Here is a 22,927-nt window from a genome sequence, read left to right on the forward strand (position 1 = left end):
CAGAGGATTGCAGAGGATGGGAGAGGAAACAGGGCTGTGAAGACCCCCATCTCCCCCTCCCCACCTTTGGGAGAGAGTGGGTGCAGAGGGAGGGGATGTCCCTCCCTCCTGCCCGTGGCTCAGCACCATTCCCACCCCTCATGCTCATCTCATCCCCGTGCTGGCACAAAATCCCCCCGTGGAGGGGCTGCATGGGTCCAGCTCTGCTGCAGAGCATCTTAGTGTCTCTGCTTGTTCTGGCAGATCGGGCAAGCCACTGTGCAGGATGCGGGCAGGTACACGTGCCAGGCACCTGGACAGCCAGAGAAACACTACAACCTCGACGTGTGGGGTAAGGGCCACTGTGGCTGAAATAGCCCATCAGGGGCAAATATAGCATGTGTGCATGTATATACGTATACACACGTATATACTATATTGCATACTATTTGTTTATATGTATAATATGTAGCTGGGGTAGTTGACTGGCTTGGAAAACACTAAGCCCAAAATATTAAAGCTCTGCAAAATGATGGAGCTGGAGGTGGTAGGGAATCCCCACCAGAACAGGTGTCAGAGGGGAAAACCCCAATGTTTGCATGAGACTTGGGGGGAGATTTCAGTGACGATGCAGAAGAGGTGTCTTTCCAAAATTTGGGCAGTAGAGTGGAGGGATTTCCATCCTATTGCCAGGATTTCTCTGTCCTTTTTTTGCACTTTGTGAGTGTGGTGCTCGCTGCAGTTATCATCCCCTCTCTCTCCCCCTGCCCAAGTTGGGAGGATGCCAGTGGTAGTTCTGGGCCGCTGCCAGGACGGGCACCAGCTGCTTTTTCTTGCTCGATTTGAGCATCCTCGCAGCCTCCCGGCCCGTTCAGCACGTCTGCAGCGCTGGGGGCTGAGCCAGGGTCTGGCTTTTCTCGGGGATGCTCTCGGCCAGTTGGTGGAAGTCCTGCAGGCAGGCAGCCAGGGAGTGGAGAAAATCCAGTTCTCCTGATCCGGGCTTGTTCCTGCGATCCCTTCCCAGGGAAACGTTTGCACGTCTGGCGTCCTGGCTCGGGTGGATTGTTTGGGTTCTGCTGTTTTTGTTTTTCAGGGGTTTCTGGGTGTTAGGGTTTTTCTTCTACAAACTGATATCCCTCATGGGAAGGAGTTACCGTTTTCCAGCCAGCTGTATTTATGAGCAACTGAGAACAGCATCTGATAATGGAAAGAGTTAGGTAACCTTCCCAGCGAGCAGTGCTACCTAATAAGGCTGTGTCTGGCCAACCTGGGCTTGGCCTGCCTGTGTGGCTGGCGCGGGATGCTCGGTCATCCTCTGCTGTAGGCCACGTGCAATTAAAAGCATCGTCCGTTTAATAGCTGGAGAGTCAAGATTATTACTTCCACATGGAGCCAGTGCAAGGGAGGCTTGCCCGTTCTTTGTGTGGAGCCCAGCGGAGCTGTGGGTGGTGTGTAGCCAAGCAGGGAGCTGCCCTTCTTCTCGTGTCCAGTGCCATCAGCGAGCTGCTCCTCTTCTCTCATCCCCTGCAGTGCCCCCGTCCTTCTCCTCGGCAGAGCCTGCCACCGTGTTGGTGCTGGAGGGACAGTCCGTCAGGCTGGCCTGCAAGTGCCAGGGGATCCCCTTCCCCACCCTGAGCTGGTGGAAGGACGGTAGGGTCCTGCTCCTCAGCCTCATCCCTCCCACACATGTGTTGAGCCACCAGTCAGGTGTTGGTCTCCTTGCAGCAAGGAGTGCTTTATGTTGAGCAGTATCCAGCTTCTGGGTGGGAACTGGTCCTGCTGGGAACCTGAGAAGATTCTGTTGTCTCCTTCCCTGAGCAGGTGAGCCCCTCTCCACCCAGCCCGGGAGCCCAAACCTGGTGTCCACGGGAGGGAGAATGCTGTACATTGAGAAGGTACGGCTGGTGGACACGGGGACGTACACCTGTGAGTGCAGGAATGCTGCCGGCAGAAGCAGCAAGGAGCATCGTCTGGAGGTGCACGGTGAGCTGGGGGACCCCGAGGACCTGAATGTGCTATGATCTCTCTCAGTGCAAGGTCCAGCTGGACCCAAAAGCTTGCAGCCGTTGCCTGCTGCTTTGGGATTTTTGGAAAGGGTGCTGCTAGCTGGGCTACCTTTGCCCCTCCAGCTTTCCTCTTGGCTCCCAGCTGCTTGCAGCTGGTTTTCACTCTAGCAGCCCAATTGCACTAGTTGCACCCACTTGCGTTTACTTCGCCATCCCGCTGCCGCCGTCCAGACCGATGGCGTTTGTATGTCCGCTTACATACGGCCAAGGGAGTTGCTACAGCGTCACCTCTGCCCTGTGTTCCTCTGCCCACAGCGCTGCCAAGGATCCAGGGCAGCAGCAAAGCCCTGAGGAAGGTTTCTGTCATCAAGGCTGGCGAGACGGTTTTGGAGTGTGAGGCCGTGGGGACGCCACCGCCCACAGTGACGTGGGTGAAGGACGGGCAGCCCGTGGCCGGCAGGGATGGGATCTTGCTTACGGAGCAAGGGAAGCGGCTGCGCATCCCCAAGGCAGAGGTGGCCCACGCAGGACGCTACATTTGCCTGGTGGCAAACGCAGTGGGGCAGGACCAGAGGGAGTTTGATGTTGTGGTGCATGGTAAGGGTGCGGGACGGGGCTGCTGGCTGGGGTGCATGGATGCAGGCAGGCTCAGGAGGGTGGTGATGTCCTGCCACACGTTTGATGCAGAGTAAGCACAGAGAGCAACCTGACATGGAGTAGATCTTGGACAACCCAGCACGTAGGAGGTCTTGGGTCAGAAGGGGTATGCTGCAGGCATAGCTGTAGAATTGTCTCCATCAGGCAGGAGTTTCTTTCCAGGGTCATCAGAGCAGACCATCTCACACTTTATAAGGTCATCTACCTCCCAAGGAGTCAGGGAAACCTCATGGGTCAAGGTACCAAGCACTTGAGCTGCAAAAGGCCTGAGGTGGCTCAGGGTGTGTGGCCAGCTTGGTGTCACACCTGTAAGCGTGGGCCTGGGGGTGCAGGTAAGCAGCACGTACTTGCTGTGCGTCACCTGTCCCATAACAATTTCAAAGTCAACAACTTCAGATGATGCTAATGGTCCTTCTGAGCTTGTGTCCTCAAACTGTACAAAGCAGGAGGGTGGGAACAAGCTGGGTTTACCCAGGTTTCCCCCTTTGCCTTGCTCCTTGAATGTCTCGGCTGCTTTGCAAATGGATGTCCATCCTTTTCTGCGTCCCCAGTTCCTCCTGAGTTCATTCAAGGATCAGGACTGGCAACCAATATCAGCGTCTCTCTGCAAGGATCCGTGACGCTGACCTGTGAGGCCACCGGCATTCCCCTGCCCACCGTCACCTGGTCCTGGAACGGTTCTCCTGTCACACCCAGCAAGCACACACATGTGCTTTCAGGTCAGGGCTGAGGCATGGATGCTGTGAGAAACAAGCAATTCGGGAACATGTTTTGCCCCAGTACCGATGAGTTTAAACATGGTGGAGCTCCAGCCCTGCAGGAGCACTGCTGGGATGGGCTGGTGCCTGGATCAGGGCCCTGAAATCTCTCTGCTCCATGCTTCCAGGGGGCTGGCTGCTGAGGCTCACCCGTGCACGAGCCCAGGATGGTGGCCACTATTCCTGCCTGGCCAGCAACGTAGCTGGGGAGGCCAGGAAGCATTTCTACGTGGAGGTCCTAGGTAAGGAGGGGTCCTCCGTTTGCTGCAGGATTCCTGGTGGGATTTCAGAGCTTCACCCTTACAGGAACAGGCACGAGTTAAGACTGGGCATGGTGGGAGCTGCAGTGCTGGAGTCCTTCGTGCCTTAGCATCTAAGCTCAGAGGCTCAGCGAAGCTGGCCAGCTGCTGAGGTCCCCGGTGGCTTGTGTTCCTAGTTCCTCCCCACATTGAGAACGCGGGGGAAGAAGAGACCATCAGCATACCCGAGGGTCACCCTGTCACCTGGTCTTGCCTGGCTGTGGGTAAGCATCATGCAGGGAGCAGAGGTGGCATGAGCAGGTGGGAGATGGGACTCGGGGGCAGCTGACCTGAGTCTCCCTTTGGGGCGTGGAGCAAATGGCCGGCTTCAGTCAATGACATGAGAATAGCTGAAATCTGCTGAAGAGCTTTTTTGGGATAGTTCCTGGCTTTGCGGTTGGGCTGTCCTGGAAGCGCTGGGGAGGGGGCGCCCACGCGGGGAGCTTGTTCCACAACGTAAGCTCCAATCTTTCCCAAATGGAGCTAAAATTCCTCTAATCTGGTTTCTCCTTTAGTGATGGGAGTAATTAATCATCTCCTACTCAGGACAGTTCTCTTTCTTCTTGCTGGCTCATCCAGCAGCCTCTAAAAACCTGATCCAGATCATGATAATTTTGGATTTGGGCTGATGTCCCTGCTTCCCAGAAAAGCTCTGGCGGAATGACCCTGGTCAGGCTGTGCTCATGCACGGAAAAACTTTGCATGAAGGCCAAAACCTGCTTTCTACCCTACACAGGCAACCCCCAACCTAAGATCACCTGGCTGAAGGATGGCCACTCTCTGCCCGGCGGAGACAACTTCTCCATCTCCCCGGATGGCTCCATGCTCCACATCCCCCAAGCCTCCCTGTCTGATGCTGGCCACTACTCCTGCACGGCCTCCAGCTCTGTGGCAAATCAGACCAAGCACTACCTGCTAGATGTTTTTGGTATGAGATGCCTTTGGATGGAGGCAGACTCTTAGGTGGGAGCAGGGGACGTGGACTTAGAGGGCTTTTTAATTGCCTGCCCCAGGTAGGTGGTGAGGATCCCTTAGTCCTACAGCCAGCAGCATGGCATGAGGTCCTGGACCTGTCCCAAAGCCCTTGTGAGACCTCTTGGAGGAACATAAAGGGTCCATCTAGTGCAGGTTCCACCTCTGATGACGGCTTGTGGGAAGGGGGAGTATGTCTTCTGTCCCCCCTGTGTTTTTGGAGGGCAGCAAGACAGGGCAGAGTCTGAAGCTGGGCTTGTGCTGTACGTGCTGTGCATTTCACAGGTGGTCAAGCCCAACTCCCAGAACTCGGATCATGGTCTCTGGTGGGGGGATGAAGCATTGGGAAGCCCAAGTGGGTGCTAATGCTGATCTGAAACGCAAACACATCTCTGCAGCCAGTCCTACCTTTGCTGGAGATGCCCATGATGCTGCTGCAGAAGAAGTCACAGTAATCATCAACAACCCCATCTCCCTGGTCTGCGAGGCTCTGGCACACCCATCTCCCAACATCACCTGGCTCAAGGATGAGGTTCCCCTCAAAGCGTCTAGAAATGTCCTTCTGCTCCCTGGTACTATGCTGGTGTCCATTGGCTCTGCATGACCACGGTGGCCCCTTGCTGCATGACTGGGGGAGTGAGAGCGGGAGCAGGGTCTTTTCTTGGTCTGGCTGTGGTTCAGGGCAGTGGGATGGTGAGAAGTCATCATCCTGCAGGACCCGAGGGGCTCAGACCATCAGGTGGATGCTGCTTTTCCATGTGCTGCATCATCTGATAATAGCTACAGCCTCCTCAGCAGCATCGGTGAGACAGCACTGGGTTTTATAAGCCTGGAAACTGGGCACTAGAAGAGCATTAGGCCCCCTCAAGTCAGGCTTGCAGGTGATCAGCAGGTCCCTTAAGATACCTTCTTGTGCTGCATGGGGTTAGACAGCTGTGGCTGTGTGCGGTGACCCTCTCAGGAGACCCCCTTTGCCCAGGTGGCCACGGGCTGCAGATCCTGAATGCCCAGGAAGAGGACGCGGGCACGTACAGCTGCGTCGCAGCCAACGAAGCCGGGGAGGCCATGAAGAACTACTCTGTGAAGGTCCTGGGTGCGGGAGCTCTCCATGTCCTTCCTAATTCCTGCAGTGATCCCACCACTATAACCGGGCCAGTGCCCCTTCCTTCCCTTCCCATCCCTTCATCCCGGGGAGATGCACCTCATGCACATATCAGCACGTGGCCCCAAAAAGCCTCTGGTCTACCCCGGGGAGGGCAAAGGGGTTATAGAATCATAGAATGGTTTGGGTTGGAAGGGACCTTTAAAGGTCACCTAGTCCAACCCCCCTGCAATGAGCAGGGACATCTTCAACTAGATCGGGTTGCTCAGAGCCCCGTCCAACCTGAACTTGAACGTTCCCAGGGATGGGGCATCTACCACCTCTCTGGGCAACCTGTGCCAGTGTTTCACCACCCTCATAGCAAAAAATTTCTTCCTTGTGTCAAGTCTAAATCTACCCTCTTTTACTCTTTGAGTTTAAAACCATTAGCCCTTGTCCCATTGCAACAGGCCCTGCTAAAAAGTCTGTCCCCATATTTCTTATAAGCCCCATTTAAGTACTGAAAGGCTGCTATAAGGTCTCCCTGGAGCCTTCTCTTCTCCAGGCTGAACAACCCCAACTCTCTCAGCCTGTTGTCACAGGAGAGGTGTTCCACCCCTCTGACCACCTTCATGGCCCTCCTCTGGACCTGCTCCAACAGGTCCATGTCCTTCTTATGTTGGAGGCCCCAGATCTGGACGCAGTACTGCAGGTGGGGTCTCAGCAGAGTGGGGTCGAGGGGCAGAATCCCCTCCCTCGACCTGCTGGCCACGCTGCTTTGGATGCAGCCCAGGATACGGTTGGCTCTGTGGGCTGTGAGCGCTCATGTCCAGTTTTTCATCCACCAGTACCCCCGTGTCCTTCTCCACAGGACTCCTCTCAATCCCTTCATCCCCCAGCCTGTATTGATACTGGGGGTTGTCCCAACCCAGGTGCAGGACCTTGCACTTGGCCTTGTTGAACCCTATGAGGTTCACATGGGCCCACTTCTTGAGCTTGTCCAGGTCCCTCTGGATGGCATCCCGTCCCGCAGATGTTTCAACCGCACCACTTGGCTTGTTGTCATCTGCAAACTCGCTGAGGGAGCACTCAATCCCACTGTCTATGTCATTGATGAAGATATTAAACAGCACTGGTTCCAATACAGAATACCCACTTGCCAAGGGTTCATCTGGGGGTGTCAGCAGTACCCCAAGGTGCTGCCTATTGCTGATTAGGGTAGAACAAGGGCACTGGGGGCTCTTCTCTTATCCCAGCTGTGTCGTTTCTCCTTACTAGTTCCTCCTTCAATTGCCAGAGATGACCTTTTGGGGGAATTTGCTGTGAAAGAGGTGAAAACCAGGGTTAACAGTACAGTGATGCTGGAGTGCGAGACCTGGGCTGTGCCCGAGCCGACCATCCAGTGGTACAAGGACAAGCAGGTGAGGTCCTAACTGCAACCAGGGAGAAGCTGCTGGGTTTGGGGACCTTCCCAGGTAGATGGAGTGGGAAGACACACTTTATAAGGCTGGCTGGGCTCCATCCCACTCCTGGGTGTGGAATCCTCCTCCTGCTCTTCTGTTTCTTTTGTGCTTTGGGGCTGGGGTCCCCGTGCAGCTCCTGGCAAGTGCTGGCCACCTCCAGATCCTCAGCGAGGGGCAGGTCCTTCAGATCAAACCAGCTGGCGTCTCGGATTCGGGGCACTACACCTGCGTGGCCACCAATGCTGTGGGCGAAGACGATAGGGACTTCATCGTGCATGTCCAAGGTGAGCCTTGGGCGGCCAGCCAGTGCCCAGAGCAGCGGGTGTCTCTGCAAGAGGAGGGGTCCTTGGTGGGGTCTGTTGTGGGAGCAGAGCAGGGTAAGCAGGAAGAATTTGTATCTGCTGGAAAATAAGCATCTCCTCAGCCCCGGTCAGGCCTGGGCAGATACTTTGGTTGCACGTAGGGCTGTGAGTCCCCGTTCCCTACAGCTGACCACAGCCTGTCCCCGCAGTGCCACCCCTCTTCCAGCAGCAGACAAGCCCCAACGAAGCCCTTGAGATCTTCTACCGGGAGGAAGACCAGGATGGGGAGGTGACAGAGCACCGGCAGGCTGTCCTCAACCAGCCCACCGCACTCTACTGCGACACCAATGCCATCCCACCTCCCCAGCTCACCTGGTACAAGGATGGAGAGCCCCTCTCCCCCGGTCCGGGGGTGCTGATGCTGCTAGGTAATGGGAATGGACCCTCACTCTGGAGTTTGGGGGGGGGGTTCCTGCAGCAGCTTTGTGGGTTGAGAGCATCCTTAGCATGGAGAAGGTTGGATCCTGTCCCGCAAACAGCAGGCACGGGACCTGCAGGGTCGCTGGGGCTGCATAGGGGTCTGCACAGCGAGGTTGGAGGGGACCCTCCGACCTCCCGCGGAGCCCTTCCCATCCCTTGCTCCAATCCTGCCCTGTGCCGCAGGGGGCCGGGTGCTGCAGCTGCCCGCGGTGCGGAAGGAGGACGCGGGCAGGTACACCTGCGAGGCGGCCAACGTGGCAGGACAGGACCGCCTGCACTACGAGCTGGAGGTGCTGAGTGAGTACGGGGCTGGGGCGGGGAGTGGATGGAGGCACGTGGCAGCCCTATAACCGCCTGCTTCCAGCTGCCCCGGCCATCCACGGTGGCACGGAGGACCTGGCCGAGGAGATGACGGCCACCATCAACAGTACTGTTCGCTTCAATTGCGAAGCCAGCGGGCACCCAGCACCCACGGTGTCCTGGCTCTGGAACGATGTCCCCGTTGTGGGTGGCCCACGGCACCAGCTCCTGGAGGGCGGCACAGTCCTGCAGGTTGGTGTCCCCCCGGGCAGGGGGGGGACATGGGAGACACCGGGTGGAGGGGACGGGGCACTCTTCCCTCCCCAAAAAGGAGGCTGCCCTAGTCTTGCCAGGCGCTGAGGTCCCCATGGGAGCCCCAGCAGGTCCCCAGTTCAGGGCAGCCCTCAACGGGGATCTGCTCCCCCTTTGCAGGTGGCTGCGGTGGAGGCGGGTGATACCGGCAGCTACACGTGCGTGGCCGAGAACCCAGCTGGGTCAGCTGAGAAGCACTTTGCCCTCACCGTGCAGGGTAAGGTATCCCCAGTGACCCTTCCCCAGGTCGCTGATTTACCCCACTCCTCCTCCTCTGCCAGCTGGAGTCTCCCGTGGCTCCTGAACCCCATGGCTGCCTCCGTCCCCTCGTGCTTGTCACACTCACCCCAAGCGAGGAGGTCGAGGTGCCGGCACGCTGAGCAGGCGAGATGCTCGGTGTGCGTTTCCCCATGGGGAGACCTCAGCCTCCGTGGTGACGGTTCTCCTTTGGCACTGTCTTCTGGGCTGTGCTGGAGCAGAAGCTCCCTGGATTGTGGGCACAAACCCCGAAAGCATCGATGGCGTCATCAACGGCAGCGTCTCACTGGCATGCAACGTCCAATCCCACCCTGCTGCAGAGATCACCTGGTACAAGGATGGCCGCGTCCTGCGGCTTGGTGAGGAGGTGACTGTCACCCCAGGTACGTCAGGATGAGCAAGGATGACAGCCTGTCCCCCGCGGCACAGCCACCAGCTCTTGAGGGCAGGCTCTAGCTCCTCTAATCTGCCCTTCTGGACGCTGCACGCGGGACTTGAGCTCAGACTTTTGGCCGCACCACATGCTAACAACTTGCTGCCGAGTGATTCCCTCTGGAGATGACTAAGGGTTGCATCCTGCAAACTCTGCTCTGCTGCTCCCCAGGAGCTCAGCACCCTTTTCTGCTGTGCACAGTGAGGCCTCAGACCTCAAAGAGAGACTTTGATGGCCAGACGCCTCTTGCATGGAGCTTGGCCGGCTGCTGGCTGCTGGGTCAGCTTGCCGGTGCGGTGGCCCAAACCTGGTCCTGCTCCAGCCTGCCCTGACTCCCTGCTCTCTGCTTCTTCTAGGCTCACGGGTGCTGCAGCTCCCTCACCTGCAGCTTTCCAGTTCGGGCACATACACGTGCGTGGCGCTGAACGTGGCCGGCCGGGATGAGAAGCGCTTCATCCTCACTGTCCACGGTAAGCGGCGAGGCCTCGGCCAGGAGCTCTGTCCCCGAGCGCGCACCGATGACCTGATGGCACACACCAGTCTGCGTGTTCTTGCTCACACACCCCATCCCCGCTCCTCATCCTCAGAGCCCCCAGGCATCCAGGACCCAGAGCAGGAGGTGCTGGATGCCGACATGGGGAGCCCCCTCGTCCTGACCTGCCAAATCACTGGCGTGCCCATGCCTGCCATCACTTGGCTGAAGGATGGGAACCCGCTGGGTATGTCCGCGGGGGGATGCTGTGCCGGGCTGCCATCCTGAGCCTCGGTGCTGCCCCACCTGAAGCAGTCCTGCCTCAGTTTCTCCATTTCTCATCCCGCTGCAAGAGACCCGCAGGGCCTCACAGGGGAGGAGGCAGAGCATGAAGGGGCTGGCATTTTCCCTGCATGTTTTTAAGAGGCCTCAGATTCGTTTCTGAAGCTGAAGCAATGGGATGTGGGCGCGGGATGTGATAGAGGGATGTGGGGCTGAGCTCTCTGGGTACCACCCTGTGGGGTACCTGCTGGGACAGGGGTTCACCCCCAAACCAGTGGCTCTTTTCTCCTAAAAAGCTCCAGCAACACACAGTGCAAACACCCTGCTCTGCAGAGCCCTGACCTCTGCTTTAACAATATGTCCCCAAACCTGGGTTCTGGGGGTGGGAAGGGGGGTGCATGACCACATGCCTGGGGAGGGCTTGGCAGAGGAGCACTGCTGCAGCCTCCTTCACCCCGTCTCCTCACAGAGAGCAGCCCAGAGTGGGGTCTGGTGTCTGGGGGGGGCCAGCTGCTCCTCAGCCCCCTCCAGCCCTTCCACCAGGGCCGATACACTTGCCTGGCGCGGGGCGCGGGCACCGAGATGCGCAAGGACTTCATGGTGCTGGTGCGAGGTAGGGCTTCCTCAAGGTGGCAAGGGTCCCTGCGGGTTCTCCCTCGGAGGGGAGCCTTCCTCCCCCTTCTCTTCCTCAGCCTCCCGCTCTTCTTGGCGCAGTGGCACCCCGGATCGCCAGCGCGGGGGTCCCCAGTGAGCACAGCGTGCTGGAGGGCAGAGGAGTGAGACTGGAGTGTCGGGCGGAGGGGCAGCCCACCCCCCAGATCTCCTGGCTGAAGGACGGGCAGCCTCTGCGGCTGCAGTCCCCTTCACGTGCCCGGTGAGTTTGGGGGGGGACGGACCACCCCACAGGCTAGCCATGGCACAGCCCTATCTGTGCCTCAGTTTCCCCATGTGCAGAAGAGCGGTGCAAGGCAGGCTGAGCTCTGCTGCTTCTCCCCCCTCTCCCTGCTTGGGCTGGGACATGCTCGTCTGAGCTGTTTGCTGGGGAACATCATCCTGGGTAAAGCCCTGGTGTCCTGGATGGTGCTGCAGCCTGGCATGGTCACTGTCACCCTGGCAGGGTCCCAGCTGCTGCCCTGGCCTTGCAGCATGGCCCAAAACCTGCCGCTTGGCTTGCAACTGAGCACAGAGCATCTCTGCTCCATGGGCACATTAGGGACGGACACACAGGTCACCGTCCCGTCCTCCCCGCGCAGGATGTCCCCGGATGGCAGCTCCCTGCTCCTCGAGGGGCTCCAAGCCGCCGACTCGGGGGCGTACACCTGCCTGGCCCGAAATAGCGTGGGCGAAGATGCACGGCTGCACACGCTGAGCGTGCTGGGTGAGCGGGGCCGGGTCCTGTGGGGTAGTGCCAGGGTTACCCATCCCCCACAGCCCCGTCAGCCCCTCTGTCCCCTCACCCAGTCCCCCCCACCATCGAGAGAGGCGCCGACGACTCGGAGGTGGTCCGTGGGATCCTGTCCGCGGCGGTGACGCTGGAGTGCCGGGCATGGGGCTCGTCTCCCCTGCACGTGAGCTGGCTGAAGGATGGGCTGCCCCTGCGCCTGTCCCCCCGCATCACCCTGCTCTCGGCCGGGCACGTCCTTCGGTAAGAAGCGACCCTGGAGTGATGCTGGGTGGCAGGCTTTGGGGCTGGTACCCAGGTTTGTGTGCTGGGATGGCCGTGGCTGCACCCTGAGGTGGCTGCATCCCAGTGTGGAGAACTTGGGGGGCGGGGGGAGACCTGGAGCTGATGGCTGCTCCCTACCTCCATGCCCCACTCCATGGGGTAGGATCTCCCAGGCACAGGTTTCTGACGCCGGGCTCTACACCTGCATCGCCTCCAGCCGGGCAGGAGTGGCCGATCGCAACTTCGTCCTGCAGATACAAGGTACGAGGCAGCCAGGGATTTGGGGAGAAGAGAGCAGGGGGCACCTGGGCACTAGTTTTGCTGGGAGAACACATGTTGTTCTTTGCGGCCCCGTTTCTGACGGGGGGTCCTGAGCCGTCCCTTGGCCACGGGGGTGGGCTCGGAGAGGATGAAGCAAGGCAGGACCAGCCTGAAAGCAGTCCCAGAGCACCCTGCAGGGAGGCTGAGCCACATCTGGGTGCTTGCAAGACCCCAGGGAACTGCCAAACCCGTCCCCAGCGCCTGGGGACCCAACTTTGCTCCCACGGCCCCACTAAGGGGAACCGCTCCTTCCCCAGTGCCCCCCGTCCTGGAGAGCCCCGCGAGCAGCGAGGAGCAGATGGTGGCCGAGGGCTCCGATGTCACTTTCAGCTGCGAAGCCACCGGGTCCCCAGCACCGGCAGTGACCTGGCTGAAGGATGGCGAGCCCCTGGGGCGGCGGAGCAACCAAGTGCCCGGCAGCCCACGGCTGAGCCTGGCAGCCGTGGGGCTGGCCGACGCGGGGGTGTACTCCTGCCTGGCAGCGAATGAGGTTGGGGAGGCCAGCAAAACCTTCCACCTCCTGGTGATGGGTGCGTGTCTTCCCCCTGGGGATTTGGGGAGGGCAGCTTAGCCAATTTTGGGGGAGCAACGAGGGGATGAGCCCACCCGCCTCACCGTATGCCTTCCAGAGCCGCCCCGTGTTGAGGCTGCATCCCATCCCACTGAGATATCCATCGCCGTGGGCACCCCGCTAGAGCTGGCGTGTGTGGTGACGGGTGTCCCTGTGCCCACTGTCACCTGGGAGAAGGATGGACGGCTGCTGGCAGGGCCCTGGCTTGTATCTGGGAATGAGAGCACCTTCCACATCGAGAGCACTAAGGTAGGGGGTCCTCTTCTCCCCACCTGCATCTTGTTTTCATGCCTCAATTTTTCCCTCTCCTGGCTTTATGTAGGTGGCCGACGCTGGCTTGTACACCTGCCTGGCTGGTAGCCCTGCTGGAGAGGACAGCAGGAGCTTCCACGTCAGCATCCAAGGTAGCGTGTCCCCAGTGGTGCAGCGAGGAGGGTGCTAGCAGGGGTGCTGCAGGGTGGTCAGAGCTTTGGGGGACCAGAGAGCTGGAGCATCCCCTGCGTCCCTCCTTGGGATTGCTGGGGAGTGGATGGGGAGAGCGGTAGGGGCTGGAAGCCTCCAAAGAGGGGTCTGGAGCACAGCGTGGTGGTCCTGCAGAGCGAGCGTCTATGCATGACTTATGGGGACAGGTATGGGGGTGTCCAACCCCTGTGCCACCCCCGACTCACCTGGCACGTGTCCCACAGCACCTCTCAGCATTGCGAGTGTTGGAGAGACCCCCAGCATCACCGCTGTGGCAGGGGGGCAGCTCATCCTGGAGTGCCCTGAGGATGCTGTGCCACCCCCCCACATCGAGTGGCACTGGGAGGGGTCCCCGCTGCGGGTATGTGTGATGGGACTTGGGACGGTGCACGGGCAGGCACTGGGATGCACCTTCACCAGTCCCGTTAGACTCGTGGTGGGGGCGATGCCTGGGGAAGCTGCTGACGGGGGCTCCCGGGGCTGTTAGGGGGATGCCCGCAGGCAGGTCCTGGCCGAGGGACGGTTCCTGCAGATCCAGGCCGTGGGGCCGGCGGACGGCGGGGAGTACGGCTGCAGGGCCACCAACGCGCTGGGGGACACCAGCCTGCGCGTCCAGGTGGAGGTTCACGGTGAGTGCCGCCCTGCCGTGGGGCTTTGCTGGCGGTGAGTGCCAGCTCCTTCCCTGTTAGTTCAGGGATGTGCAATATTATGGGGTGTCCTACCGTCAGGGTAATGGGAAGGTGGGGTTGGATGGTACCCAGCCTCCAGTGCTGGTCTGGGCTGACGTTATCCATCCCCTGAGCCCTGTCTCCGACTTTCTGCGGTGCCGGTCGGGTGCTGCCGCAGTGGCCCCAGAGATCCAGCCGGGCCCCGAGGAGGCGAGGGCGCTGCTGAACGGCTCGGCGGTGCTGCCATGCCGGGCGGAGGGGTGGCCCGTGCCCCGGGTGACGTGGCGGAAGGACGGACGGCTCCTGCCCCTTCACGGGAGCAACAGGTACGAGGCTTTGCGGGTTGGCGACACCAAGACCTGGGTCTCCGATCACGCCGCCCTCCACATCAGTAGGAGTTTTGGCGTGCCTGGAGCAGAGACAGCACTGTCCCTCCATGAAGAGCTGCGGTCTGTCCCCACACCAGCTCAGCAGACACGTGCCACGTGTGGCTGCAATGGCATTTGCCACCTTCCCTGTCCCTGTGCGTTGCAGCCCGGCCGCGCAGAGCCCCCACGGGGCTCCCTTGCTCTCCCTCCCCAGGCTGCAGCTCCTGCCAGGCGGCTCCCTGCAAATCGACCCCGTTCAGGTCCAGGATTCGGGCTATTACCTCTGCATGGCATCCAGCCCTGCCGGTTCCGACTGGCAAGGCCTGGACCTCCATGTGCTGGGTAAGCAGAAGAGCCAGACAGATCCCTCCTGGGCTCACCCCTCTGCAACCTACTGCTGCTGGGCTGCTGTCATCGGTGCAACGATGTGCTGCTGTCCTCTGCTTATCACCTGCCATGCCCTTCTGCAGTCCCTCCTTCCATCATCCCCGGGCCCTTCAACCTCACCCTGCTGGCTCAGCAGCCGGCCACGCTGGGCTGTGATGCCTGGGGATCCCCAGAGCCCCACATCAGGTGGGAGAAGGATGGCCGCCCCCTGAACCCACATCTCCCACCCGGCGCCTACAGGTACCTGCAGCACCGGCCACCTCGCCCACCGAAGGGTCCCACCATAACGTGGGGTTTGCCTTCTCTCGCTGCTCCCCATGGGGCGGGCTGACCCCGAGGCATGCTCTGCCCACACAGCTTGCAGTCCTCAGGGTCACTGCTCATCACCAGCCCTGGTCCCCGGGACGAGGGGCGGTTCGAGTGCATCGCCACCAGTGCCGCCGGAGAGGCACGCAAGGTCTTCCTCGTGTCCGTCCACGGTGAGCTCCTGGGGGCCGTGAGTCTTGCTGAGAGTGGCTTTCCCAGGGTCTGTCACCACCTTGGGTGGTGATGTGGGGGTGCTCCAGCCCCCCACGGGGTTGGGTCCCCTCTTGAGGACTGGGCACGGGGGTGGGCAAGAGGGGAAAAAGAAATAGAAATACCTGTGCCCGTGTGCACGGGGATAGAATCCTCTTCAGCATTTGCCACGCAGCCCCGCTCACCTCCCTCCCTCGCCTTTCTAGTGCCCCCCACCATTGCCGATGACCTTATGGACGTGGTTGTCGCCCGGCTGTCCCCCGCGGTCCTCACCTGCTACGCCTCCGGCGTGCCCCCCCCCACGGTGTCATGGAGCAAGGAGGGGGCTCAGCTGGGCAGCCGAGGAGGGGGCTACCGTGTCCTGCCCACAGGTAGGGGCACAGGCCAGTGTGGCCCCCAGCAGGGCGGTGGGTCCCCGCCAGCCCTCCCGTTGCCTCCCCACTGCCTGCTGTCTTCCCAGGGGCCCTGGAGATCAGGCAGGCGCTGCCTGCACATGCCGGCCGCTACACCTGCACAGCAAGGAGCGTCGCTGGCACGGCCCGAAAACACCTCCGCCTCGCGGTGCACGGTACGCGCGGCTCCCAGCGGTCCCGCTCCCTGCCCCTTTGGCCCAACTTGGGGGACCCCCGGTGGGCAACGCTTCCCTGCCGCCCGCAGAGCCCCCCGCCTTGAAGCCCTTGCCTGGCATGGTGATGGTGATGGTCAACGCCAGCGCGGTGCTGGCCTGCGAGGTGACTGGGGTCCCCCGGCCGGAGGTCACCTGGCAGAAGGACGGTGTCGGCGTTGCCGGAGGTGAGCGGGAGCCCGCTGGAGGCTGGCAGAGCCCGTGCTGCCTGCCAGCCTTTGCATGGGGGGAGATTTGGGGGTTGTAGGCATCCCAGCAGGGTGCTGGGTGGCACTGTGCATGGGTCCTCCTGGCTCCCGGCTGCCGTCCAAGGTGAGCGTGGCAGCTGGCGGAGCCATTCCCCGGGGACTCCCAAGAAAAAGGCACTTTGGCAGGGGAAGCAGTCCCTGCGCACCGTCCACCCACTCCCCAGCACGGCTGCGCTGCCCCATCCTGCCCTTCATTCCTGCCCATCCCCGCAGGGCCCGGGCTGAAGGTGCTCCCCAACGGGCAGCTGCATCTCCTCCGGGCATCCCCAGGGGACGCGGGCACCTACCTGTGCGTGGCTCGCAACCCCTCAGGCACCGCTGCGGGGAGGACCAGGCTGATCGTGCAAGGTAAGGCAGCAACCGGGGCCCCAGCACCTCGCCCTCTCCTCCGCTCGGCTCCTTCCCCGGCACCTCGCAGTGAAACGCGGCCGTCAAGGCGTGAGCAAGTCCTTGTTCTCCTTGCCCCATCCAGTGCCCCCCGTCATCGTGGCCGGCCCGGCGGAGCTGGCTGTCCTGGAGGGGCTGGAGGTGTTGCTGCCCTGTGCTGCCCGCGGCATTCCCGAACCTCGTGTGTCCTGGAGCCGGGAGGGAGCCCCGGTGCGGGGCGGCGGGGGGAAGGCCACCATCCTGCCCTCCGGGGAGCTGCTGCTCCGGGATGTCCAGGTGAGCACCATCCCCTCCTGCAGCCAAGCTAGCTGTAAGGTCGGAGAGCTGAGAAACAAGTGTCTTTTGCTGTAGAAAAGAAAAGCCAGGTTGTTCTGCGCCCTGCCACGTCCCTGGCTGCTTTCAAAAATATTTGGCAGAGGGAGAGCCCTGTGCAGTAGTTTGCAACAGGCTGGCGGGTCGGGGCAGTGTGGGTTTGCTAACGTGGGCTGGAAAAAGTGACTGTGGCCAAGCCGTGGCTTTTTGGGTGCACAACAGCCAGCAGAGCCATAGCCCAGTGAGCCAGAGTTGCAGCTGGACCCCAGATCCAAGCTGTCCCCCTCTCATCCTCCCCTTTCCCCCTGCAGGAAGGGGATGCCGGGAGCTATTCCTGCACTGCGGTGAACTCGGCTGGAAGGGCTGTCCGCCAGCTCTCCCTCTCCATCCACACCCTGCCCACCTTTACCCGCCTGCCCAGAGACGTCACCCTGAGCTGGGGCGAGAGGCTGGAGCTGGTGTGTGCCGCCGCGGGCAGCCCCCAGCCCCGCGTCTTCTGGACGGTCAACGGGCACCGCATCGCTGGTACGTGGGCAGTTCTGCGCCCGGGCAGGGGGCAAAGGATGCTGAGCCAGCGGGGAGGACATGATCCTGGTGCCAACCCAGTCCTTGTTCCACCTTTCGGGGTCCCCGGGGTGCCAGCATGTCTGGTTGTGCGGGGTTATAACCAGCTTGTCCCCAAGCATGCTTTTTGGGGGGTTTGCACCCTGCAGACGGTGTGTCGGGGCAGAGCGGCTGGAGCACCCTGCGGCGGGAGGCAGTCACCCGCGCCGACAGCGGGACCTATGTCTGCCATGCCGAGAACAGCGCCGGTGCCATCAGGGCCACCGCCTTCATCTCCATCAGAGGTAGGTGCCGGCAGGGAAAACAGGGTGCCGGGCCAGCCCCCCTCCTCTACCATTCTTCTCCCTTTCCCAGAGGCACCCATCATCCAGGGGGACCCCAGCACCTACCAGGTGGAGCACCCCGGGGGTGATACCCTCCTTGACTGTGATGCCCGGGGCCACCCCGTGCCCCTTGTCCGCTGGAGCAAGGACGGGGTGCCGGTGGTAGCCACCGGGCGCCTGCGCCAGCTGCAGAACGGCTCCCTGGCCATCCGTGCCACGGGGGTGAGTGGGGCCTGGGGGCTGCCGGTACATTTTGGGGAGCTTTCGTGGCAAAGCCAGGCGCTGTGCTAATGCTATTGATACTGCTAGAGCACCGACACGGGGCACTACCGATGTGTGGCAGAGAACGATGTGGGCATGGCGGCGAAGGTTGTCACCTTGGCCCTGCAGAGTGAGTGCTACCCCTCTTTGCACCCTTCTTTTGAGTGACTGCAAATCAGGTCACCCCTCAGCCCCCCGGACCACCCCCGACCCCTGGGGAACGGTCCCAGTGCCGCTGGGATGCTGCGGCAACTGCCCGCATCCCTCTCCCTGCCCAGGTGCCCCCGCGGTGGCGGTGACACCACGAGCGGCGGTGGTGCGCGCCGGGCAGCGGGCGCTGCTGCACTGTGCCGTGTCGGGGGAGCCCACCCCCTCTGTGGAGTGGCGGCGGGATGGACAACCGCTGCCCGAGGGTCCCCGCGCCCGCGTCCTGCCCAACGCCACGCTGGTCCTGCCCGCCGTCAGCAGCCGGGATGCCGGCAGCTACTCCTGCCTCGCTCGCAACGTCCTGGGGTCCGCCGTCGCCCATGCCTCCCTGGCCGTCCAAGGTGGGTGTCCGCCCCGGGGCTTAGGGGGCTTCTGGCTGGCTTGAGGGGCCGGGGCTGCCCACAGCACCGTTAGACTCTGGGGTAAGACCTCCTACACAGTGGTTTGGAGGGATATTGCCTTTCCTCGCTTGCTCGAAACCGCTTGATTCACACTTTAGTTTGCCCTCTCTTCGGCTGCTCATGTGAAGGTCTGAGCCCAGACAAACCTTTGCACGAGCAGCCGCCATGTGCTAGCCTGCGCCCCCGCTCACCTTTCCTCAGCCTTCCTGCATTTGCTGCCCGTGATTAAATTCCCATTTCCCAGGGGCTCTGCTAAATGCACAGGCACGCTCTCTCCCAGTGTTTCTCAGGAAGCAGAGGGCCAGGCTGGCCAGCAACGCGTAGGAAGCGCCGGGTGCCCTGCGTGCCCCCTGCGTGGCTGCTGGCATTTTGCTGCCAGACACACCAGAGGAGAAGCAAACACAATCTTGGGGCTGTGGCCAGGATGATGGGGGTTGATACAGAGCAGGGTTTGGGAAGTGTTGGTGCACGTCAGTGTGCGCAAGGCATGGGGCCACGCTCCAGCATCCCCCGTCAATGTGCTGCCCGGATCCATGGCGTCTTTGGGGGCCGTGCTTGCAGCCAGGTAGGGATGCTGCCTGCCTTGTTCTGGCTGCCTTCACGTCCACAAAATGAGATTTTTCTCGACACACAAATTATTGAGAGGGAAGACAGGGAAGCACACCGCTTTCCTATGGGATAGCAGCCCCAGCGCCACTGCCCCTGTCCTTTTCGCCCCAGGGGAGCCGCGCCGGGTGCGGGGCAGCCTCGGTGGAGTCATCAACGCCCACGAGCTTGGTGTCACCTCCCTTGATGCCAGTGTGCTGGATGACCCGCACTCCAGCACCGTCACCGTTCAGAGCAGCATCGGCAGCATCCCACCCACCGTCGGTAGGTAGTCACCCTCGCCCCAGGGAGGATTTTGACCTCTATCAGGTGAAAAGCTGCGGGGAAAGATTTTTCCCCAAATTCTGCACGCCAAATCTGTGTTGTGCCCCATGGGCGATGGGGGCCAGGGTGGTTGGGGAGGGCTGGGTGCCCCCTTAGGAGCATTCTGGCATCTTTTCTCCCTCACCCCCAGGGCCGCTGATGCAGGTACTGGTCACCATCATTGCACCCATTTACTGGTCCTTGGCGCACGCCGGCGGGGGGGCCCGGAGTGGGTTCCTGCTCACCCGGGGCACCTTCCAGCACGAGTCGCAGCTGGAGTTTGCCACAGGTGAGGGATGCCAGGGTGTGTTGGGGGCTGCGGATCCTGGTCCTGCCTGGCTCAGCTTCCATCTCCCCCATACACCTGAGCTTCACAGCCAGAGATGAAGCTGCGTTTGGGGGTGCCATGGGCTTCTGCTCACCTTTTTGCCCCCCATCCCCGGCAGGGGAGCTCCTGCGGGTCACCCACCTCGCCCGGGGCATGGATGCCGCTGGTGCTCTGCTGCTGGACAGCGTGATCAGTGGCTCCGTGCCGGAGAGCATCGGCGAGGCCGCGGTGCTGCTGCAGGTGCCGCTTCTGCCCGTTCTCCCTGTGGGGCCACGACTCCCATGCTGGGAGCTTGGGTGGGGGGGTGTCTGTGGCCTGACCCCCCCTCCCTGCCTCTCCCCAGGACTTCAGTGAGCGCTACATGCAGACGGGCGCGGGGCGGCTCTCGGGGAGCTCGGTGCAGAGCTTCCTGCGGGACGGGCACGTCATCCGTGCCCGCTGCAGTCACACCATCGTGTATGACCCCCCCACGGGTCCGCAGTCCCCATGGGTGCAGCATGTGCGGACCAGTGCCATCAAAGCCTCCTACAACCCGGCCTCGGAGGAGCTCAGCTTCCAGCTCCGTGCCTCGCTTGACGCGGGTAACAAGGGGATTCCAAGGGATGGGGATGGAGACGCCGGGATCCCTTGTCGGTCCTGGGTGGCTTTAAGGGTGCACAGGTCACATCCCTGCAGTGACGTGTCCCTTCTCATCATCTCTGCTTGATTCCCAGGGGCCGATGGTGACCAGTGCCCACTGGGATTCATGCTGGGCCCTGGGCAGCAGTACTGCGTTGGTACGGACTCTTCCCCAGGGGGGCACGAGGATGGCGAGGGGCACCTGCTGCGTGGTGCCGCCTCCCCGTCCCCCCAACCCCGTCCCCTCTCTGCTCCCCAGATATCGACGAATGTGCCGAGGGGTCCCACGCCTGCCGCTACAACCAGCTCTGCCAGAACGCTGCAGGGACCTATCGCTGTGCCTGCCCTCCTGGCTACCACTCACTGGGTACTGGCTGGCCATGCTTGGGTACGAGCTGGGGTCTCAGGGGACACATCCTTGGGCACAAGGCCACGGTCGCTCCCCTGCCCTGCTCCAGCCTCAGTTTCCCCATCCAGCTGCAAGTCTCCATCTCTTTCCTCCACCAGATGTGAATGAGTGCCTGCAGGTTCCTCCACCGTGTGCCTTTGGGTGTCGCAACCTGCGGGGCTCCTATGAGTGCCTGTGCCCCCCCGGCGGGACCCTGCTGCCAGGCGGAGACTGTGGCACAGCGGGGGCGGATGGAGGGGGCACAATGAGCAGCACACCCCGGGACCCCCCCCTGCGTCCCCACCTGCGGGGACGATCCTTCTACACTCAGCTCGCCCTCCGCCGCGTGGCGAAGGCTGCGGGGCTGGGTGCCCGGGACCCCCCCTGCCCCACGGGCTTTGTCAAGAGGAATGGCACCTGCACCGGTGAGTGTGCATCGGGGAAGGGCTTTGCAGGGAGTTTGGAGGCCGCTTTGTGCCTAAAAGGCAGCTCCTGTGCCCGTTGCTGCCCTGTCCCCCCATTTTGTTTGTACCCCTGTTTGCAGGGTCGGGGTCTCCCTGGGCTTGGCTGTGCTGGGAAGGGGAGGCGAGAGCCAGGCTGCCCCAGGGCGGCGGGCACCGGAGGGGACCAATGCTTCCCAACTTGCCTTCACCCCTCTCACCCTGCAGACCTTGACGAGTGCCAGATGCCAAACCAGTGCCAGCACAAATGCAGGAACAGCCTGGGCAGCTACCGCTGCATCTGCCCCCCTGGCTACCGGCTTCTGCCCAACAGGAAGACCTGCCACGGTCAGTGTGGGGGTGCCGGGGGGTTGCCCCTACCCTGGCGGGATGCTTGCGTTCCTTGGGGTGTGAACCCAGTCCCCACGGTGCCCTGGATGTCATCCCTTTGGGGCCACAAGTCTTTCTTGTTCTGGAGGAGGGTTGTTCCCAGGCTCAGCACACTGCCAAGCCTGGCTGCTTTTGTCTCGCTGCCCCAGTATCTTGAGGCCCCAGGCAGGGGCTGGGAAGATGTGGGCATCGCAGCCTGGGGTGAATGGGCACCCCGGCACCCTCAGACCTGTCCCCTCTCTGCCTGCAGACATGGATGAGTGCACGGAGGGCACAATCCAGTGTGGCTCAAACCAGATGTGCTTCAACACCCGTGGAGGCGCCCACTGCGTGGATGCGCCATGCCCGGCCGGGTACCGGAGAGGCTCCAGCCCCGGGTGAGTCACTCTGCGGGGCTGGGGGTGCCCACCTCGCACTCCTCATGGGACCGTGGACCCAGGTGTCCCGGCCGTTCCTGACACTCTGTCGCATCCCGCATCCCCCGCCTGCTCTCGTGCAGGGTGTGTGTCGGTCGCTGCACCCCAGACTGTGGCTCGGCTGGTCCCCCCACTCTGCGGTACCAGCTACTCACGCTGCCCCTCGGCATCGCTGCCGGCCGCGACGTGGTACACCTCGCCCCGGGCGCTGCCCTCCGCCACCGCCCCGTCTTCACGCTGCTGGAGCGGGAGCCTGGCAGCCCCTTCATCCTCCGCACCGAGCAGGGCCGTGGCATCATCTCCACCCTGCGCCCGCTGCGGGACCCCGGCACCCACCGCCTCAAGGTGCAGGCGCTGGTCCCGGGTGGGCAGCGGGCTCCCAGCATCTTCCTCCTTCTCATCTCCATCTCGCCTTACCCCTACTGACAGAGCCAAGGGACAGGAGGGGACGCGGGGTCATATCTCCTCCTGTCCCTCATCGCCACACCAGTGGGGGAACATGGTTCAAGGAGAGCTGAGCTTGCACCATTCCTCTCCCCCCTGGACCCCCCTTTCCCCCCCAGCAGCCCCTGCCTGCATTGCCTTCACCTGGGGCCAGTCCCTGACTCAGCAAGGTCCTGGGCATCACAAGATGTCCCGCCAGGGCATCACAAGATGTCCCGCCAGCCTCTCGCAATCAGGTTTTGTTGCAACCACGCAATTCGCACCGGCAGCCCTGGAGCAAACACAGCTCTTGATGGCCTTGGCTGCAATTAGCCCCCGGGTTAGGTTGGGGGGGGATGAGCAGGGTGACAGCAGCCAGTGAGGGCCCCACTGGGGTGCAGGGTGTGATCCTCCAGGCTGGGGAGGGCGCAGGGCACCCTGGCATTTATCACATATTAAATCGAAATAGCCTTGTGTTCAATTTTTTTTTTTTTTTAAATCCACTTGGTTTCTGTGCGTACTTATTTATTTATGGTTTTGTTCCAAATAAAGGTGTTTTGTGGCTAAATATCAGCCGTGCCTGAAGAAAGCAGTTTCCTTCAGTGTGTGGGAGGGGGCTCCCCCAGCAGCAGCCCTGACTTCCCAGGGCTTTAGGCACCTCTCTGCATGGCCTT

The 22,927-nt window shown here is 61.8% G+C and overlaps 1 protein-coding gene across 1 annotated transcript in view; it reads left to right on the plus strand.

Moving 5' to 3' along the window:
* HMCN2 (hemicentin 2) overlaps positions 1 to 22,823 on the plus strand; it is a 38,723-nt gene extending 15,900 nt beyond the window's left edge. The window contains exons 31-83 of the mRNA XM_069770602.1: positions 244 to 331; positions 1,510 to 1,629; positions 1,801 to 1,962; positions 2,301 to 2,582; positions 3,194 to 3,361; positions 3,529 to 3,642; positions 3,837 to 3,923; positions 4,436 to 4,627; positions 5,070 to 5,243; positions 5,651 to 5,764; positions 7,031 to 7,173; positions 7,349 to 7,499; positions 7,727 to 7,945; positions 8,181 to 8,294; positions 8,362 to 8,549; positions 8,730 to 8,826; positions 9,089 to 9,250; positions 9,657 to 9,770; positions 9,888 to 10,019; positions 10,524 to 10,667; positions 10,769 to 10,928; positions 11,308 to 11,432; positions 11,516 to 11,699; positions 11,884 to 11,981; positions 12,299 to 12,571; positions 12,671 to 12,861; positions 12,935 to 13,016; positions 13,299 to 13,435; positions 13,562 to 13,703; positions 13,921 to 14,068; positions 14,325 to 14,452; positions 14,581 to 14,737; positions 14,855 to 14,976; positions 15,220 to 15,384; positions 15,474 to 15,581; positions 15,671 to 15,805; positions 16,100 to 16,234; positions 16,359 to 16,549; positions 16,897 to 17,110; positions 17,299 to 17,433; positions 17,504 to 17,694; positions 17,782 to 17,863; positions 18,012 to 18,281; positions 19,062 to 19,211; positions 19,402 to 19,539; positions 19,697 to 19,818; positions 19,922 to 20,159; positions 20,292 to 20,354; positions 20,456 to 20,584; positions 20,704 to 21,009; positions 21,253 to 21,372; positions 21,665 to 21,791; positions 21,914 to 22,823. Coding sequence (XP_069626703.1) covers positions 244 to 331; positions 1,510 to 1,629; positions 1,801 to 1,962; positions 2,301 to 2,582; positions 3,194 to 3,361; positions 3,529 to 3,642; positions 3,837 to 3,923; positions 4,436 to 4,627; positions 5,070 to 5,243; positions 5,651 to 5,764; positions 7,031 to 7,173; positions 7,349 to 7,499; positions 7,727 to 7,945; positions 8,181 to 8,294; positions 8,362 to 8,549; positions 8,730 to 8,826; positions 9,089 to 9,250; positions 9,657 to 9,770; positions 9,888 to 10,019; positions 10,524 to 10,667; positions 10,769 to 10,928; positions 11,308 to 11,432; positions 11,516 to 11,699; positions 11,884 to 11,981; positions 12,299 to 12,571; positions 12,671 to 12,861; positions 12,935 to 13,016; positions 13,299 to 13,435; positions 13,562 to 13,703; positions 13,921 to 14,068; positions 14,325 to 14,452; positions 14,581 to 14,737; positions 14,855 to 14,976; positions 15,220 to 15,384; positions 15,474 to 15,581; positions 15,671 to 15,805; positions 16,100 to 16,234; positions 16,359 to 16,549; positions 16,897 to 17,110; positions 17,299 to 17,433; positions 17,504 to 17,694; positions 17,782 to 17,863; positions 18,012 to 18,281; positions 19,062 to 19,211; positions 19,402 to 19,539; positions 19,697 to 19,818; positions 19,922 to 20,159; positions 20,292 to 20,354; positions 20,456 to 20,584; positions 20,704 to 21,009; positions 21,253 to 21,372; positions 21,665 to 21,791; positions 21,914 to 22,256 — 8,274 coding nt within the window. The 3' untranslated portion in view covers positions 22,257 to 22,823. The remainder of the gene's footprint in view (positions 1 to 243; positions 332 to 1,509; positions 1,630 to 1,800; positions 1,963 to 2,300; positions 2,583 to 3,193; positions 3,362 to 3,528; positions 3,643 to 3,836; positions 3,924 to 4,435; positions 4,628 to 5,069; positions 5,244 to 5,650; positions 5,765 to 7,030; positions 7,174 to 7,348; positions 7,500 to 7,726; positions 7,946 to 8,180; positions 8,295 to 8,361; positions 8,550 to 8,729; positions 8,827 to 9,088; positions 9,251 to 9,656; positions 9,771 to 9,887; positions 10,020 to 10,523; positions 10,668 to 10,768; positions 10,929 to 11,307; positions 11,433 to 11,515; positions 11,700 to 11,883; positions 11,982 to 12,298; positions 12,572 to 12,670; positions 12,862 to 12,934; positions 13,017 to 13,298; positions 13,436 to 13,561; positions 13,704 to 13,920; positions 14,069 to 14,324; positions 14,453 to 14,580; positions 14,738 to 14,854; positions 14,977 to 15,219; positions 15,385 to 15,473; positions 15,582 to 15,670; positions 15,806 to 16,099; positions 16,235 to 16,358; positions 16,550 to 16,896; positions 17,111 to 17,298; positions 17,434 to 17,503; positions 17,695 to 17,781; positions 17,864 to 18,011; positions 18,282 to 19,061; positions 19,212 to 19,401; positions 19,540 to 19,696; positions 19,819 to 19,921; positions 20,160 to 20,291; positions 20,355 to 20,455; positions 20,585 to 20,703; positions 21,010 to 21,252; positions 21,373 to 21,664; positions 21,792 to 21,913) is intronic.
* Positions 22,824 to 22,927: the final 104 nt, after the last annotated feature.

This window comes from Haliaeetus albicilla, chromosome 26 (assembly GCF_947461875.1).
Source record: "Haliaeetus albicilla chromosome 26, bHalAlb1.1, whole genome shotgun sequence".
NCBI classification, from domain to species: domain Eukaryota; kingdom Metazoa; phylum Chordata; class Aves; order Accipitriformes; family Accipitridae; genus Haliaeetus; species Haliaeetus albicilla.